Consider the following 19,056-nt stretch of genomic DNA (forward strand, 5'->3'; position numbering starts at 1 on the left):
CCCTTTCTCTCACAGCCCCCATTGTATAGAATGTCTTCCTACCTAATCCCATCCCGTTTTCACAAAGCTGACATGTTGCTGAGAAGCAGAGTACAAACCAAACAAGGGTGCACACACATAGTAGCCAGAGGTGGCAGTAAAAAAAACTCTGTCTGAGCTCAGTGACACGAGAACAGCAGAAGCTGTGAAATTGTTTCTTTACTGCACCGCTCCTTCACCCATCCTGCTTTATTCTGGCCTGGGCGGACCCCTTACTGTTGTGGCGGCTGTGCCCTCCTGATGGCGGCCCTGCAGAAGATACTAGAGGGAGTTTTGCACTCCTCCCCAATCTCCAACATGTCTCCTTTCTCATCACAGCGGGTGGATCTGTTTGCTGCTGTTCAGCCTCTGGATCTTCCCATACATCTCCCCCACAAGGCCAAATTCTCCCTAGCATAGTGGATTTCCAGTTCTGTGCTGGAGTCAGGTCATTTTATCGAAGGATGCGATGGGTGCCAGCCTGTCAGAATGGGGAAGCTTCTTAAGCAGTTAGAGCAACACTTTTTTTTTTTTTTTCTTTCGGAAAAGGTTTCTCCTAAATAAGTTGATCATTGTAAGCATCACTATCGGTGTTAAATGGTTTGTCTTAACCCTTTGACACTTTTACTGGACAGCTTTGTTCTGTTAAAAAGTTGAAAAGTGTCCAAAGTTTCCTAACCTGATTGTTGTAATGCGGTTTTTATGCATCATACTTTGAAATAGGAACAAATGTCCAATGCATTGTGATATCAGGTTTAACAACACTAAGTGGAAACAAGTTTTATTAATGATTTACCAATACACGCTGTTAATTAAGCTTGTTATTGTTTTCAATGTACACACATTGTCAGTTCATCTGTCTGTTACTTGTGTATTTGCATATTATTTTCAATAAAATTCTTTTGCGGGGGAAAAAAAAAAAAAGTTGAAAAGTGGCAGGCTTACTGGTTGGATTTAAAGTAGAAGAAAATCGGCGCACACTACGATCTAATACACAGAAATTGCAAGCTAAACACCAAGGCAAATCATAAATCCTTATAAATAAATGTAAAACAGGAAAGTGCAGCGTAAGAAATAAAATTCATAAACTAATAAGATGCTGAATAACGCTATGGATAAACACCCAGTGCGAAGCAAACAAAAATTGTTGCGCAATGATTACAGTTCATAGGCTGGTCAGAAGCTGGATAGTACTGTAGATAGACACCCGGTACACACCGCAATCTTGTGTTATATCTTGGCGGTAAATCTTCCACACAGATAAGGTACACTTACCAAATACGTAGGATCACTGAATGAACAAATGGTCAGAAAGTCATGTTCCCACACAAGGGTGAAGGTGACACTCCAATCCAGTTTAGCCAGCTTTTCAGAAATCTGATTCAGAGCTGATGTCCACCTTGTAAACAATGTAAATACAATGTGAAGACAGAGTTTACAGCCTTGACTACTGGTACTACCTATCCCATAAAAAAACTTGATTACTTGCAATACTATTGGTGTTTACGTGCATGAGTGCGATTGCGGTTTGCAATATGTAGGTAGGACCTCAAGACCGCTTGGCATCCACATTGGCGAGCACGTAAACAACATCAAAGGACTGAAGACTCATAATGTCTGCAGGCATTTTAGATATTTTCATAATGGGGACGCAAAGTGCTTAAAATTTTGGGGCTTGGAAAGGGTTAATCGTGGTGAGGGGGTAACTTTATACGTCAACTCAGTCCACGTGAATCATTCTGGATTCTTGAAATGCGGGTATTGGTCCCAGGGGGGATGAATGTCGACTTCAACTTGAATTGTTTAATTTCAGATAAGTAGGTTATGTTTTTTAGTGCAGTGATATATATTTTTCTTATTTAATGAAAGTTTTCAGATGGTCGCGCGTTTGTTCGTCCATGTATGTGTTTTATATATCTCTATATCTCTGTAGTGGCGGCTCCGGAAGAGCACACGCTAAGCGGTTTTTCTAAAATTAAATTTGCGTAAACTGCAGTTTGTTTTGGGTCTAAATTGGGACTCGGCATGAGTCTGACTGGACTGAGATGTTCAGCCTGGCCACAGGGGGCACTGTCTCTTCTGGCAGGCATGGAACTGAGGTCTGGTCAGGAGCTTAAGTTACTCTCTCTCGGAGCCCGCCCAGTGGGAGTGGTGCTCTCACTGTGCTTCCGAGAGAGGGTACTTAAGATACGGACGTCACGTGGTTGGGGGTTCCGGTCCAGTATGATGTGCTGACTACATGGTCCTGGTCCTCCTGACCAGCCCCCAGGAAGGCTATTGCCTGGGGTGCAGATCCACCCAACTTTAATGTCTTGGGGCTGGCTAGCCCAAGGCAAGGAAACTAAAGGAGAATTCTGAGGTGGTTGGGTGCCGTCTCTGGTTTGGGAGAAACCCAGTGTATTTCAAGCATTGCAGGGAAGGACTCTTCAGAAGATGACCACGTACGGGTTGGTTTTATTAGCAAGAGCTTGGAAGGGCTGAAGTAACCGACAGACTCCGGTCTTGTGGATATCGCCGATCGGGCTGAAAGATGCAGGTATCCTACAAGCGTTCTAAAGCTTGGTTTCCTACGGGTTTTACAACAAAGTCTGTCGCAGAGACTTGTTTCTGAGTGAGCACTAAGTTGGCTGCTAGGCCTTGTGAGAGAGGGACTGTCCAACCTGAGTGATCATCCAGCTGCGAATGGCTATTCTCTGGATGCAGTCAAAGTAAGCAAGTTCTTCCATGTGCTTGACTTTGACTAAGAGTACCTGAATTTCCCTTCCAACCTTCTGATCCCAAGTTCAGACTGTTCAATTGTCTGTTTTGCAAATAAAATCCTTTCAAGTGGATCTATTGTCAGTCTCAAGTTACTGGGCCATCTACCACGGGACATCCCCTAGGCATGCAACAAGACGAACAGAGGACAACTCTAAGCCCAAAAATAACAAGCAGCTCCTTCGGGGGTTAGTGCTAGACACACGCACACGTGTGTGTATGTATATATAATGTGTGTGTGTGTGTATATTAGCGGTCGACCGATATGGGTTTTTCTCTGGCCGATGCCAATATTTAGAAATCTTTATTTTTTTTTTTTTCATTTTTTTTCCACCCTTCATCTCATAAAATCTAAGACACCTTTCCCACTGGGGCGTTTTTCAGGTGCTTTTGGGCTAAAAATAGTACCTGTAAAGTGCCTGCAAAACAGCTCCCCTGCAGTCTGGGTGAAAGACAGTGTGCTTTCACACTAAGGCGATGCGCTGGCAGGATGTTAAAGACCTGCAAGCAGCACCTTTTGGAGTGGTGTATACCACTCCTGCCCATTAATATGAATGGGCACCACTGTCGGCAGCGATGCTTCACGGGCGCATTTTAACCTCGGCCGCTAGCTGGGTTATATGCTAGGTTATATGCGCCCCACTAGCAGCCGAATAGCACCGCTAAAATGATCGTAAAGTGCCGCTAAAACTAGCACAGTTTTACCGTCAACGCCTGCCCGCTCCATTGTGAAAGCAGCCTTAATAAGTGATACAGAAAATTTCTTACATTTAAACATTAAACAAAAGCCTCCAATCAGTTAACTTGTATAATTAAAAAAACTATATAATATTAACCGGTTCCCGACCAGCGCACGCCAATGTACGTCAGCAGAATGGCACGGGCCGGTATATTGGCGTACAGGTACGTCCAATCTTTAATGCCACCCTGCCATCATGAGCGCGCCACCGGCGGTGCACTTGCGTGCTGGTCGGGACCCCCGTGAGTCTGGTCGTGGGTCCTGCGGACTCTTTCGTCGCGGGCATACCCGCGATCGTCTCATGGGGCAGCTGAACGAGGAAATGCCGTTGTAAACAGCATTTCCCCGTTCTGCCTAGCAACTGGTGACTCTGATCTCTGCTCCATGTGATTGGAGCAGAGATCAGTGTTCACTAAATTAAAGCCCAGCCTCCAACAGTAACACATTCCTAGGAACACCTAAACCCTACACTGCCACCCACTGGTTAACCCCTTCACTGCCAGTGTCATTTACACAGGAATCACTGCATTTATATAGCAGTGATTGCTATATAAATGACTGGTCCGAAAAACGTGTCAAAAATGTCCCATGTGTCCGCCATAATGTTGCAGTCACAATAAAAATCGCTGATCGCCGCCATTACTAGTAAAAAAAATATTAATAAAAATGCCATAAAACTATCCCCTATTTTGTAAACGCTATAACTTTTGCGCAAACCAATCAATCGCTTATTGCGATATTTTTTGGAAAAATAATTGTAGAATATGTATCGGCCTAAACTAAGGGAAAATTATTTTTTTTTATATATTTTTGGGGGATATTTATTATCACAAAAAGTAAAAAAATTTGTTTTTTTTTCCAAAATTGTCGCTCTATTTTTGTTTATAGCGCAAAAAATAAAAACCGCAGGGGTGATCAAATACCACCGAAAGAAAGCTCTATTTGTGGGGAAAAAAGGATGTCAATTTTGTTTGGGAGCCACGTTGCACGACCACGCAATTGTCAGTCAAGCGACGCAGTGGCGAATTGCAAAAAGTGCTCTGGTCTTTGACCAGCAAAATGGTCCGTGGTTAAATAAAAACAGGTAATCAAAAAATTTTGGACGAAAAAAAATGGGCTAACTACTGTTATTTTTTTAAAATTGCTTTTGAAAGACCTGCGCAAATGCCGTGTGACATAAAATATTGCAACAACCGCTATTTTATTCCCTAGGATATCTGCTAAAATATATATATATATATATATATATATATATATATATATATATATATATATATATATATATATATATATATATATATATATATATAATTTTTTGGGTTCCAAGTGATTTTCTGGCAGAAAATACAGGATTTTTACTTGCAAGCAACAAGTGTCAGAAAAGATTGTCTTTAAATGGTCAAACTGAGAACTCTACGCACAGAGCTTAGTTCATTCAGAAGTGTAAACATTGTCTCTAGCTGGGGAGGGAGGAGCCGGATGTGGGTGGCATGCAGGTGCTGCTAAGTCCGGGGCCTGCGAAAACTCCCTCCTGGGATGCGGTGCCGATGAGATGACCTCCATCCCCCCCTTTACCCCTCAGCCTGCTCTGCTCAGACTTGAGATCTATGACCGGGAGAGGTGTGGTGTGCGGAGAAGACCGGCAGCAGCAGCACACACACACCCCCCCCCCCCCCCCCCCCAGCAGCACAGCGGCTAAGCTTGGAGGAGAGTAACTCAGGAGAGTAACGGAGCGTATGGGTGTCTTGGATAGCCGGTGGAGGATACTGTAGAGGATTGCAAAGGATATTGCAGATTCACAGCTCATGTCCCCAGCCTCTTATCATTCCCACCTCTAAAATAACCACCGTATGCAGGGGAAAAGATCTCCTTACTGGGCTGGTTGAGTACGCTGAATAATCCGATGCCTGCACAAGTGGGGAGGACAGCTGCTGGGTAAGTCATGGAAGTGTAAACATTGTATCTCTTTGCTCTTTTTTTGGCAGACTGCCCAGAAAGGAGGAAAGTCCCTTCACTTCACTCGGGCAACTTGCAAATTACTTCTGTAATAGAAGTCAATGCAAGTCGCGCTGTAGTTATAATCGACCTTTTTATCAGCACAATTGGCCGATACCGATTAATTAAAAAACTGCAAATATCGGCCGGCCGATACATATGTCAACCTCTAGTGTGTATGTGTCTATATATATTAGGGATGCACCGAAATTTCGGCCGCCGAAACATATCGGCCGAAAATGGCCCTTTCGGCAAAAAGCCGAAAGAATTTCCGCCGATACTGGTGCTGAAAATGGGGTGGGCTTGCGGGGCTTGGCCCCGCCCCTGGTGCCGCCCATCACGGGGGTGTCATTCTGTCTTTAGCTCTCCTACTCCCCTCCCGCCTCACCTATGCTGCAGTCAGCCTGTGGGGTCTCGCTCTAAAGTCCCCCTCTCCACAGCGGTGGCTGCATATGTCTCCTCAGCCGATGTGTAAATCGGCTGTGCAGGAGCTGGGCACGATGTTTACTGTGAAACCAAAGGAGAGGCGTCTAGCAGTGTGTGCTGTGCTCTCTGCCTCCCCCTAGAGTGCAGTACCCAGCATGGAGATTATTGTACAGAGCTGCAGCTGCCAATTTAAAAAAAAGACTGTGTGTGTATATACAGTGACTACAAGTAGTATTCAACCCCCTGCAGATTTAGCAGGTTTGATAAGATGCAAATAAGTTGGAGCCTTCAAACTTTAAACAAGAGCAGGATTTATTAACAGATGCCTAAATCTTACAAACCAAAAAGTTATGTTGCTCAGTTAAATTTTAATAAATTTTAAACATAAGTGTGGGTCAATTATTATTCAACCCCTAGGTTTAATATTTTGTGGAATAACCCTTGTTTGCAATTACAGCTAATAATCGTCTTTTGTAAGACCTGATCAGGCCGGCACAGGTCTCTGGAGTTATCTTGGCCCACTCCTCCATGCAGATCTTCTCCAAGTTATCTAGGTTCTTTGGGTGTCTCATGTGGACTTTAATCTTGAGCTCCTTCCACAAGTTTTCAATTGGGTTAAGGTCAGGAGACTGACTAGGCCACTGCAACACCTTGATTTTTTCCCTCTTGAACCAGGCCTTGGTTTTCTTGGCTGTGTGCTTTGGGTCGTTGTCTTGTTGGAAGATGAAATGACGATCCATCTTAAGGTCCTTGATGGAGGAGCGGAGGTTCTTGGCCAAAATCTCCAGGTAGGCCGTGCTATCCATCTTCCCATGGATGCGGACCAGATGGCCAGGCCCCTTGGCTGAGAAGCAGCCCCAGAGCATGATGCTGCCACCACAATGCTTGACTGTAGGGATGGTATTCTTTGGGTCGTATGCAGTGCCATCCAGTCTCCAAACGTCACGTGTGTGGTTGGCACCAAAGATCTCGATCTTGGTCTCATCAGACCAGAGAACCCTGAACCAGTCTGTCTCAGAGTCCTCCAAGTGATCATGAGCAAACTGTAGACGAGCCTTGACATGACGCTTTGAAAGTAAATGTACCTTACGGGCTCATCTGGAATGGAGACCATTGCGGTGGAGTATGTAACTTATGGTATTGACTGAAACCAATGTCCCCACTGCCATGAGATCTTCCCGGAGCTCCTTCCTTGTTGTCCTTGGGTTAGCCTTGACTCTTCGGACAAGCCTGGCCTCGGCACGGGAGGAAACTTTCAAAGGCTGTCCAGCCCGTGGAAGGCTTCCACTTCCGGATGATGCTCCCAACAGTGGAGACAGGTAGGCCCAACTCCTTGGAAAGGGTTTTGTACCCCTTGCCAGCCTTGTGACCCTCCACGATCTTGTCTCTGATGGCCTTGGAATGCTCCTTTGTCTTTCCCATGTTGACCATGTATGAGTGCTGTTCACAAGTTTGGGGAGGGTCTTAAATAGTCAGAAAAGGCTGGAAAAACAGATAATTAATCCAAACATGTGAAGCTCATTGTTCTTTGTGCCTGAACTACTTCTTAATACTTTAGGGGAACCAAACAGAATTCTGTTGAATTGAGGGGTTGAATAATAATTGACCCTCTGAATAAACTTTTCACTATTTAAAAAAAAAATAAACAAAGAAATAACATTCTTTTTTGCTGCAGTGCATTTCACACTTCCAGGCTGATCTACAGTCCAAATGTCACAATGCCAAGTTAATTCCGAATGTGTAAACCTGCTAAATCTGCAGGGGGTTGAATACTACTTGTAGGCACTGTATATGTGTGTGCATATATATGTATGTGTGTTGTATGTTTTATGTGTGTATGTTTATATATGTATGTGTGTGTTTATATGCACTGGTGAGGCACAGGCAGGCTACATGGCGGGCACTGGTAGGCTGCTGGGCACAGTGAGGCTGCATTTATGTCCTGTACCGTGCCTGCAGTCTCTGACCATCTCCTGGACCGTGCCTGCAGTCTCTGACCATCTCCTGTACCGTGCCCGCAGTCTCTGACCATCTCCTGTACCGTGCCCGCAGTCTCTGACCATCTCCTGTACCGTGCCCGCAGTCTCTGACCATCTCCTGTACCGTGCCCGCAGTCTGACCATCTCCTGTACCGTGCCTGCAGTCTCTGACCATCTCCTGTATGAAAATATTTTTTAAAAACAGTCATTTCGGTATTGGTGCGGTATCGGTTTCGGTTTTCGGCCTAGTGTATTTTTCATTTTTGGCATCGGTTTCGTCACCAAAAACCCATTCGGTGCACCGATAATATATATATATATATATATATATATATATATATATATATATATATATATATATATATATATATTGTATGTTTTTATAATTGTATGAATTAATGTATAAAAATGCTTTACGATCTGTAATTATTTTTAGTAATTGAATTTGATTGTAGTGATTATGCACTGCATTACCTAGCCTATAGGTGTCCCCATATCGTTTTGGTGCCTGTGTATAGTGTGTGGATGTTTCCGTTTCATGGACTTGCGGTAGCCACATCTTTTACACTGCTGACACCTCACGTGGAGGTGCTATATAGGTACTGCTGGGTGACGTAGTTGCTCCACCCACCGCTGACTAAGTCCGTTCTGGATGTAACACGTACGGGGGAGGACCTACTGATAGTGGTAGTCACCCGTGTACCATCTGAAGCCCTTTTCTTATTTCTATGACGTTGTTTTTAAATACCGCGTGCGGTTGAGCTAAGTATTAAGCACTTTATTCTCACAGCTGTCTGCATGTTTGTTGCTATTTTTATAATCAAAACGATCTGTACAGTCTGCACTGAGATCGCTTCCCCCTTTTTTTGTATGGCTGATTTCTGAAACGCTGGCTAAACTGGATTGGAGCGTCACCCTTGTGTGGGAACATGCCTTTCTGACCATTTGTTCATTCAGTGGTCCCCTTCGTATTTGGTCAGAGTACCTCATCTGTATGGTGGAGGATTTACCACTGAGATATAACACAAGATTGTGGTGTGTACCGGGTGTCTACAGTATTATCCAGCTTCTGACCAGCCTATGAACTGTACTCATTGCGTGACCATTTTTGTTTGCTTCGCACTAAGTGTTTATCCATAGCGTTATTCGGCATCTTATCAGTTTATGAACTTTAAGAATTGTAGGAATTTTATTTATTGCGCTGCACTGGTTGGATTACCAGGTGAAAAAAATACACGGGAAATGGCTTAAAAGATAAAACGAATGCAGCCACTTAGTCTAAGAAATGTGTAAGCTATAATATTTCTTATGGGTTTATTACCGCTTTAAAGCGTAGTAAACGTGCCTATAAAAAAAACTTTCCCTGCAAGGTAAAGGCATAATGTGCTAGTATGCATCACATACTAGCAAATTATGAAATGACTAAAAATGAAGCCCTTCAGCAGCATTGACAGGGCTTCCGTCTTCACCTGGTCTTCCTTCTGGGTTTGCGGGCCCTGGCCACTCGAATGACCGAGCCACGGTTACGTCAGCCACGGCATGGAGCTCCGCGGGAACGTCATGAGTATGACGTCATGGCTGCCGAGACACTGAATCTCTCCTAAACGGTGTGTGTTTAGAAGATATTCCTTGTCCCCAAAGGTAAACTTTTATTATAAGCTTACCTGTAGGTACGAGATTCCAGTGGGAGTTTACTACCACTTTAAGACTGAACAGCCAGGGGAACTGCCCCCTTAGCCTCTGGCGTTGCATTTGGAATCTGAAGTTGCCATAGTGCTGCACATCTGATCAGTTATGTCACCCGCATTCTGATGGCTTGACAGTTCAGTTGAGAGCACAAGCAACTGACAATTCTCATTCACAGCCCGCCTTGAATGTAACGGATTTTTTTTAAAAAAAAGGTTAAACTGGGTTTAGTTCCACTTTAAAACAGGATAAGCTCAAAAACAAAAGTTTTTAGGGATTACAGATTTTACTGGTAAAGCAAAATCTTGTTTTATTTACATATGCTTTGTTATCTTCCAGATGCTTCCCTTTCAGAAGATACAGCATAGCATCACCTCACAAGACCATCAGCCAACACCTGACAACTGTATAATTAGTATGGTTGTAGGTCAGCTTAAGGTAAAAGTCTGTGGCATTTTTATTTTTTTTTATCAGATTTTGTCTTTTTGCATGGTATGAAATTAGGTTAATGTAGTTTTTACTTGTAGATTTTCCCAGTGATTCAAGCCTAAAACCTAATAAAACTAACCAGGAATTTAGTGTTAATATATTATTTAACAGCATAATTCTACAGATAAGTTCATGGGTGTTCGGTGCCTTGTGATTTATCAGGTGATGAGAATGTGTTTAACAAGCCCTTGACACTTGGTTTTGATGTCTGTCGGCACCTAACTGGGTTACCTGTTGCCTCCAGAGTCACACAAAATCAACATCAGAAGATTTCCAAACACTGTACACTGAGAAGCGTTGGGCTGTTAAGAAGTAAAAATGAGCAAAAGTTTTTCCAGTACACTTACCAGCCAAACTGTAAAAAACTGACACTGTCAAACTGGCAGACATTTTCAAATATATGTGGAAGCTGCACTCTCATTGGAATATGGATGGCAATGGATAAATCAAGGGCAGCAATGCCTAAAGGGAACCCTATTCCTCAAAGGTGCAAGAACACAATGGCAGCTGAAGTTGTCAATTAATGGGAATGCTTACTATCAGCGGCATCAGTGAGTGTCCACAGGCGTGGACACCTGCCAAATGTTGCTTGCGTCATTCAACGTGAAGAGTTACAAATGCTTACCTCAACACAAATGTGTTATCTTTTAGCTGAACTCCAGGCAGAGATGGCTAGAGAATAGATGTGTGTGTGTGTGTGTGTGTGTGTGTGTATGTGTATATATATATATATATATATATATATATATGTGTATGTATATATCTATCTATATATCGACCGATATGGGTTTTTCTCTGGCCGATGCCGATATTTAGAAATCATGGCGGCCGATAGCCGATATATGTTAGGCCGATTTTATTTATTTATTTTTAATCCCCCTTGATCTAACACACCTTTCCCACTGGGGCGTTTTAAGGCGCTTTTGGGCTAAAAATAGCGCCTGTAAAGTGCCTGTAAAATGGCTCCCCTGCAGTCTGTGTGAAAGACAGAGTGCTTTCACACGGAGGCGATGCTCTGGCAGGATCTTAAAAAAAAAGTCCTGCAAGCAGCACGTTTGGAGTGGTGTATACCGCTCCTCCACCACTCCTGCCCATTGATATGAATGGGCACCACTGCCGAAGCGCATGCAATGCGATTTGGCAGCGGTGCTTCATGGGCGCATTTAACCTCTTCCTTGGCCGCTAGCTGGGTTATATGTGCCCCACTAGCAGCCAAATAGCACCGCTAAAATGATGGTAAAGAGCCGCTAAAACTTGCGTTTTACCATCAACGCCTGCCCGCTCCAGTGTGAAAGCGACCTTCATACGCGATGCAGAAAATTTCTTACACTTAAACATTTATTAAACAAAACAAACCTCCAATCAGTTTACTTGTATGTATGATTTAGATAAAAAAAAAAAAATATATATATATATATATATATATATATATATATATATATATATATATATATATATATATATATATATATATATATATATATATATATATTAAATAAAAACAGGTAGTCAAAACTTTTGGACAAAAAAAAAAATGGGCTAACTTTACTGTTTTTATTTTATTTTTATTTTTTAAATAGTGTATTTTTTTTCCCAAAAAAATGCATTTGAAAGACCTCTGTGCAAATGCCGTGTGACATAAAATATTGCAACAACCGCTATTTTATTCCCTAGGATCTCTGCTAAAAAAATATATATCATTTTTGGGGGGTCTAAGTGATTTTCTGGCAGAAAATACAGGATTTTTACTTGTAAGCAACAAGTGTCAGAAAAGATTTAGTCTTTAAATGGTTAAACTGAGAACTTCTACACACAGAGATGACTTCATTCATTCAGAAGTGTAAACATTGTATCATTTAGTTCTTTTCTTGGCAGCCTGCCCAGAGAGGAGGAAAGGGTTGCTATGACGACTCAGTCAACTTAGACTGACTTCTATACAGAAGTCATTTCAAAGTCCGCTGTAGTTCTAAATCGGCTTTTTATCAGCACAAATCGGCCGATGCCGATTATTTAAAAAACGGTATATCGGTCGACCTCTCTCTCTCTCTATATATATATCTATATATATAGATATATATATATATAGATATAGATATAGATATAGATCTTGACTAAAGTGTTTTCAGATTTTCTTGCTAAGAGTCTATGCTAAGAGTTCTCTTTGCTTTTCTGAAGCCACAGCCCTCAAAAGAAAGGAAGATAAACGGTCAGTCTGCCAAGAATCAAAACATTTATCAGTTGAACTTGATTATAAACATTGTAACAATTTGTCAGTGGAATTTACTTTGGGTGAAAGTTTAACCACTTAAACACTAAACCTTTTTCTGGCATTTCAAAGACAGGTATTTACACCCACTTCCGGTCATCGACTCTCACGGGAGTCTATGCCTCTTCCTGTCCCTGCGCGCTGTCTGCTGGGACACACACGGGTCCCAGAGACAGCGCGGACAATTCCTTTTGCGCTGCGCGACTCGCGCATGCGCAGTAGGGAACCGGGAAGTGAAGCCGCAGCGCTTCACTTACTGATTCCCTCACCTAGAATGGTGACGGCAGCAGCCGAGAGCCGAGCGATCGATCGGCCTCGGCTGCCGGCATTGCTGGACCCCGGGACAGTTGAGTGTCCATTTATTAAAAGTCAGCAGCTGCAATATTTGTAGCTGCTGGCTTTTTTAATATTTTTTTCCACAGTGCAATCCTGCTTTAAAATCTATTTTTTTGCTAGAAAATTACTTGGAGCCCCTGAACATTATTGGTTATGGAGCAGTTTTTAAGGTGGTCCTTAACCCCCCCTAGAGAAGAGCCCACAGATTCACTTGTGCCATGTCTTGTTCTACTATTGTTGTCAGTTTCGTAAGGGGGCTTGGGAACCATTCCAAGTAGAAGGAAGTTGGGCATTACATAGTAAGCTTGATCAAAGACACCAGTCCATCCAGTTCAACCCGAGTGTCTACAATTATCCGTATCCCTGTACATTGCATCTCATTAAGATGCTCATCTATTATATTATTTTTATTTAAGGTACCCATATAGCACCATCAATTTACACACATTGCACACTCGCACTGGTCCCTACCCTCAAGGAGCCCACAATCCAAAGGTCCCCAACCCACATTTTAATCAGTAACAGCTCTAATAAATTTTTTTTAAAAATTTTAAAAAATGTGCTTGATTTTTTTTTTTAAATCAATTAAATCGACTAATTTCGATGAATTATAAAGCACAGAGCCAACTACTTTTAGCTAATCTCCTTGCATTGCAACTCTGCATTAGTCAGTGGTAAATGTGGTATACACTATATACAATCATCCAACACTAGTTCCCACAATCCATGACTTAACTTCACAGTTCACACAAATACGTTTTAAATTCAAACTGTAGCACTGACGCAAGTAATTTTTCTTTCCACAGTAGTGTGACAATCCCTTCACCTCTAGTCAAACTAATCACTCTCACCTTATGGCATGGACCCCTGTGCAAAAAGGGGGTCATGCAAGCGAGTATCAAAGGGGTTAATACGGACCATAAACTTCTCACACGTCTCCTTAGATCTCCAGGATGTCACGTCACGGGTAGAAAGAAAAGATCCAAGTGCTCACTGCTTAAGTATAAGATTACATTTTTGTGTTCAAACACAAACTACTCACATAAAAATGATAAAAACACAGCATGTAAATCTGACAATCTTAGTAGTTCCATAGGGCAGAAGCGAGTGACATCAAGCGTAGCTCCTCCCCTGTATTCGTTACGTTCAATCAGAACTTCAACGTCACCGGACTCCTCCCCCTTCCGCAGACTGAAGCACTTGGAGAAGGAGTCCATGACGTCAACGGATCTGACGGAACTCCCTGAAGATGGTGGAGATGAGAGTACTGATCAAAAAATAAAAATAAATGAATCAAGGAATTAATCTTTAATTTCCACAGCCCTAAATTATATATATATATATATATATATATATATATATATATATATATATATATATATATATATATATATATATATATATATATATATATATATATAGTAGACACCCTAGGGAATAAAATGGTGGTTGAAAGTGGTCTTTCAAATGCAATTTTTTTTTTTGGACAAAATTACTTTAACCACTTCAATACCGGGCCTTTTCTGGCACTTCTGTGTGTAAAAAAAAAAAATCCAAATTTTTGTTGCTAGAAAATTACTCAGCCACTAAACATTGTTTTTTTATCTTGCATGTTTGCGCAATCATTTTTCAAACGCTGTTTTTTTTTTTTTTTTTTTTTGGGGGAAAACGGTTTCATGAATTAAAAAATAACAAAACAGTAAAATTAGCCCATTTGTTTTTGTATAATATGAAAGATGTTAAGCTGAGTAAATAGATACCTAACATGTCATGCTTTAATATTGCACACACTCATGGAATGGTGCCAAACTTCGGTACTTAAAAATCTGCATAGGCGACGCTTTGAAAATATTTCCAGGTTACCAGTTTAGAGTTACAGAAGAGGTTTAGTGCTAGAATTGTTGCACACGCTCTAACACACGCACGATACCTCACGTGTGGTTTGAATGGCGTTTACATATGTGGGTGTGGCTTACATATGCGTTCGCTTCTGAACGCAAGGACAGGGGCGTTTTTAAGAGTTTTTTTTTTTTTTTTTTATTACATTCCTTGTATTAGGAATAAAAGTAAACATCCCTGGTAATAGCAATCTATTGTGACAGGTCCTCTTTATGGGGAGATGCACGGTCAATAACACCCCCCATCTCTCCTCCAGGGTGGAAAGCATGAGATCAAGAAAAGTCACCAATCTCATGCTGACAGCCGCAATCGCGGCTTTGTTTACTTCCGGGAACCCATGCGTGTCGTCATAACATCACGCCTGGGCCTCCATCGGTCATAGAGTTGACTGAAAGCTCTATCGTCGTCATCCGGCGCTGACGGATTCTTTCCCCAGGCCCCTGATGGCACGGGAGAGCCCAGAGAAGCACTGGATGGTGGTGGGGGGGGGGGGTCCACCCGTTGCCTATAAGAACAATCAAGTGGCGGAACTGCCACCATGATCGTTCTTATCGTGCACAGAATCGCCGGCTGGAAAGAATATCTGAATGATGCCTGTAGTTGCAGGCATGATTCAAATATCACCTCACAAAGTTGTCATATGACACCCTAAGGCAGTGATGGCGAACCTTGGCACCCCTGATGTTTTGGAACTACATTTCCCATGATGCTCAAGAACTCTGCAGTGTGGATGAGCATCATGGGAAATGTAGTTCCAAAACATCTGGAGTGCCAAGGTTCGCCATCACTGCCCTAAGGTCTTGAAGTGTATGTGTGTTTGTGTGTGTGTGTGTGTATGTATGTGTATAATTCTATATATAGTGTGTGTGTGTGTGTGTGTGTGTGTGTGTGTGTGTGTATATATATATATATATATATATATTACACACACACACACACACACACACACACACACACACACACACACACGCGCGCGCGCATACACTTCAATACCCTAGGTCGTCGTATGACGACTTTGTGAGGGGATATCTGAATCATGCCTGCAACTACAGATATCATTCTTTTCAGCTGCCGATTCTGTGTACGATAACGATCATAGCGACAGTTCCACTGCTTGATTGTTCTTAATGCGGACAGGAGGGCGTGCCCCCCTCCCGTGCCATTGGTCTTCTCTATGACCATTGGAGGCCCGGGCACGACGTCACGCCCAGTTTTCCAGAAGTAAACAAAGCTGAAATCGCGGCTGTCAGCATAAGGATAATTTTTTTTTTTTCTCTCGATCTCATGCTTTCCAGCCTGGAGGAGAGATGTGGGGTCTTATTGATCTCGCATCTCTCCATAATGAGGACCTGTCGCAATAGATTGTTATTACAAGGAATGTTTACATTCCTTGTAATAGGAATAAAAGTGATCAAAAAAAGTGTAAAAAGAAGAAAATTGGAGTAAAACAAAAACCGCCCATGCAAGTCCCACCCACTTATGTAAACACTGTTCAAACCACACATGTGAGGTATTGACGCGTGTGTTGGAGCGTGTGCAACAATTATAGCACTAGACCACCTCTGTAACTCTAAACTGGTAACCTGTAAAAAAAAAAATCAAAGCATCGCCTATGGAGGTTTTTAAGTACCGAAGTTTGCCACCAGTCCATGAGTGCACAATTTTAAAGCGTGACATGTTGGTTATCTATTACTCGGCGTGACATCATCTTTCACATTATACAAAAAAATTGGATTAACTTTACCAATTATTTTTTTTATTCACTAAACTTTTTTTCCCCTAAAAAAAAGTTTAAAAAATGATTGCGCAAATTCCGTGCAAGATGAAGAGTTGCAATGACTGCCATTTTATTCGCTAGGGTGTGTATTAAAAAAAACCTATATAATGTTTGGGAGTTATTTTTTCTAGCAAGAGTGCCAGACTAAGCCCGTTTGTTGAAGTAGACATATATATATATATACACACACACACACACACACACACACACACACACACACACACACACACACACACACACACACGTGAGTACACCCCTCACATTTTTGTAAATATTTTATCTTTTCATGTGACAACACGTAAAAATTACAGCGGCTCACTGGTAGTGTGGGTGGCACTCTCACCTAGCAGTATAAAGGGTCGCTGGTTCGAATCCCAAATACGACACTACCTGCCTGGAGTTTGCATGTTCTCCCTGTACCTGTGTGGGTTTCCTCCCACACTCCAAAGACATGTTGGTAGGTAAATTGGGCCTAGTATATGAATGGGGACCTTGGATTGTGGGCTACTGGAGGGTAGGGACGGATGTGAGTGTGTGATGTACAGGGATAGGGACAATTGTAGACACGTACCCACACTCAGGCTGAACTGGATGGACTGGTGTCCTTATTCAACATAACTATGTAATGCTTTGCTGCAATGTAAAGTAGTGAGTGTACAGCTTGTATAACAGTATACATTTTCTGTCCCCTCTAAATACCTAAACACACAGCCATTAATGTCTAATCCACTGGCAACAAAAGTGAGTACACCCTTAAGTGAAAATGTACAAATATGGCCCAAAGTGTCAATATTTTGCCCCTGAAGATTCACGTTTGTGACGAAACGTTGGGTAGAGCAAGGGATGAGTGACGTAGTGGTGTGGACGGAGGAGTGGCCGCTATCTTGTTGGTTGGAAGCGCTGAACGCTTTTCCTTTTGCCTGTATTGCACATATTACATGTTTTATACGTAGCTTTTAATTAAATAAATTTGCCCTTCTGTTGGATGTTTGTGCAATGAGTGTTTCTTTCGTTCCCTATACATGTGACCACCGTGCTAAACTTCTGAAGCACATTTTTTTAGCCAAGGTGTTGCCGAGATTAAAGTGGTTGTAAACCCTTACAAACCACTTTGACCTACAGGTAAGCCTAGATTAAGGCTTACCTGTAGGTCCAAGAAATATCTCCCAAACCTAAACGGTTTAGGAGATATTTGCCCGAAGACAGGCACCGCTATCTACGGCGCATGCGCCGTAGACAGCGGCGTGCAGGCGCACTGAGCGGGGCATCGTCTCGGACGACGATGCCGCGCGTCTCAGCTCCCGTGCGCATGCACGGGAGTGACATCATCGCTGCTCCGGCGAATCACAGCGCCGGAGCAGCAAGACCCACGGAGACCCACCAAGAAGATGGACGCTCGGAACTACAGGGGACAGCGGTGACTTCGCTGGCTCCTGTGTCAGGTAAGTGACATATAATGGACTACTATGCGATGCATAGTAGTCCATTATGCTTTGCCTTTGCAGGGAATGAAAGAGGAAGTAAACTCATCAGGGTTTACTTCCTCTTTAAGTTTACATCTGGTGGGTCAGTGGAAGAAGGATCTCTTGCTTAACTTGTGGATCGTTTGAATAGGAGTAACCGTGGATCTCACCATTTAGTGATTTGTTCATTGTGTACCGTATATACTCGAGTATAGGCCGACCCGAATATAAGCCGAGGCCCCCAATTTACCCCCAAAAAAACTGGCAAACTTATTGACTCGTGTATAAGCCGAGGGTGAGACATGCCTGTCCATCCCTGTGTGTGTGTCCGTCCATCCCTGTGTGTCCGTCCATCCCTGTGTGTCCGTCCATCCCTGTGTGTCCGTCCATCCCTGTGTGTCCGTCCATCCCTGTGTGTCCGTCCATCCCTGTGTGTCCGTCCATCCATCCCTGTGTGTGTGTCTCCATCCATCCATCCATCCATCCCTGTGTGTGTGTGTCTCCATCCATCCATCCATCCATCCCTGTGTGTGTGTGTCTCCATCCATCCACCCATCCCTGTGTGTGTCTCCATCCATCCACCCATCCCTGTGTGTGTGTGTATCCGTGTGTGTGTGTGTGTGTGTGTGTGTGTGTATGTATGTGTGTGTGTGTGTGTGTGTGTGTGTGTCCAGCCTACCTTTGTCCCGAGCCTCCGTCCCGTGCCTTGCCTCCTTGCCTCCGTTCCGTCCCGTGCCGTGCCGTGCCGTGCCTTGCTGTCGTGTCGTGCCTTGCCTTGCCTCCGTCCCGTGCCCTCTTCGGCGGCCATTGTAAAATTCAAAAGCCGTGCCTCCTCCTTCGCCTGTGATAGGCGGAACACTGAATTTCCCAGCAGCCTGTGTTCCGCCTATCACTGCCTTCGTATCATCCTCGTCCGTAGTACGAGGATGATACGATGTCCGTGATAGGCGGAACACAGGCTGCTGGGAAATTCAGTGTTCCGCCTATCACAGGCGAAGGCGGAGCCGGAGGCGCGGCTTTTGAATTGTAGAATGGCCGCTGTCTGTCTGCTCGACACGCTGATCGAGCGGGCAGACAGCGATGACTCGAGTATAAGCCGAGGGGGGCACTTTCAGCCTCAAAAAAGAGGCTGAAAATCTCGGCTTATACTCGAGTATATACGGTATATCCCATACACTGACGGTAAGGGTCAGTTATTTTGGGTGTTGGTTCTCTCTTCATTTTAT

The 19,056-nt window shown here is 43.1% G+C and overlaps 1 protein-coding gene across 3 annotated transcripts in view; it reads left to right on the top strand.

The window, feature by feature from the left end:
- NUTF2 (nuclear transport factor 2) overlaps positions 1–19,056 on the top strand; it is a 122,833-nt gene that overhangs the window by 66,989 nt on the left and 36,788 nt on the right. For all 3 annotated transcript variants that reach the window (XM_077458018.1, XM_077458000.1, XM_077458009.1), the window contains exon 4: positions 9,940–10,038. In XM_077458018.1, the coding sequence (XP_077314144.1) occupies positions 9,940–10,038 (99 nt within the window). The remainder of the gene's footprint in view (positions 1–9,939; positions 10,039–19,056) is intronic.

Source organism: Lithobates pipiens, unplaced genomic scaffold, assembly GCF_037356315.1.
Source record: "Lithobates pipiens isolate NorthernLeopardFrog02 unplaced genomic scaffold, aLitPip1_a1.2 Scaffold_10, whole genome shotgun sequence".
In the NCBI taxonomy this organism is placed as follows: Eukaryota; Metazoa; Chordata; class Amphibia; order Anura; family Ranidae; genus Lithobates; species Lithobates pipiens.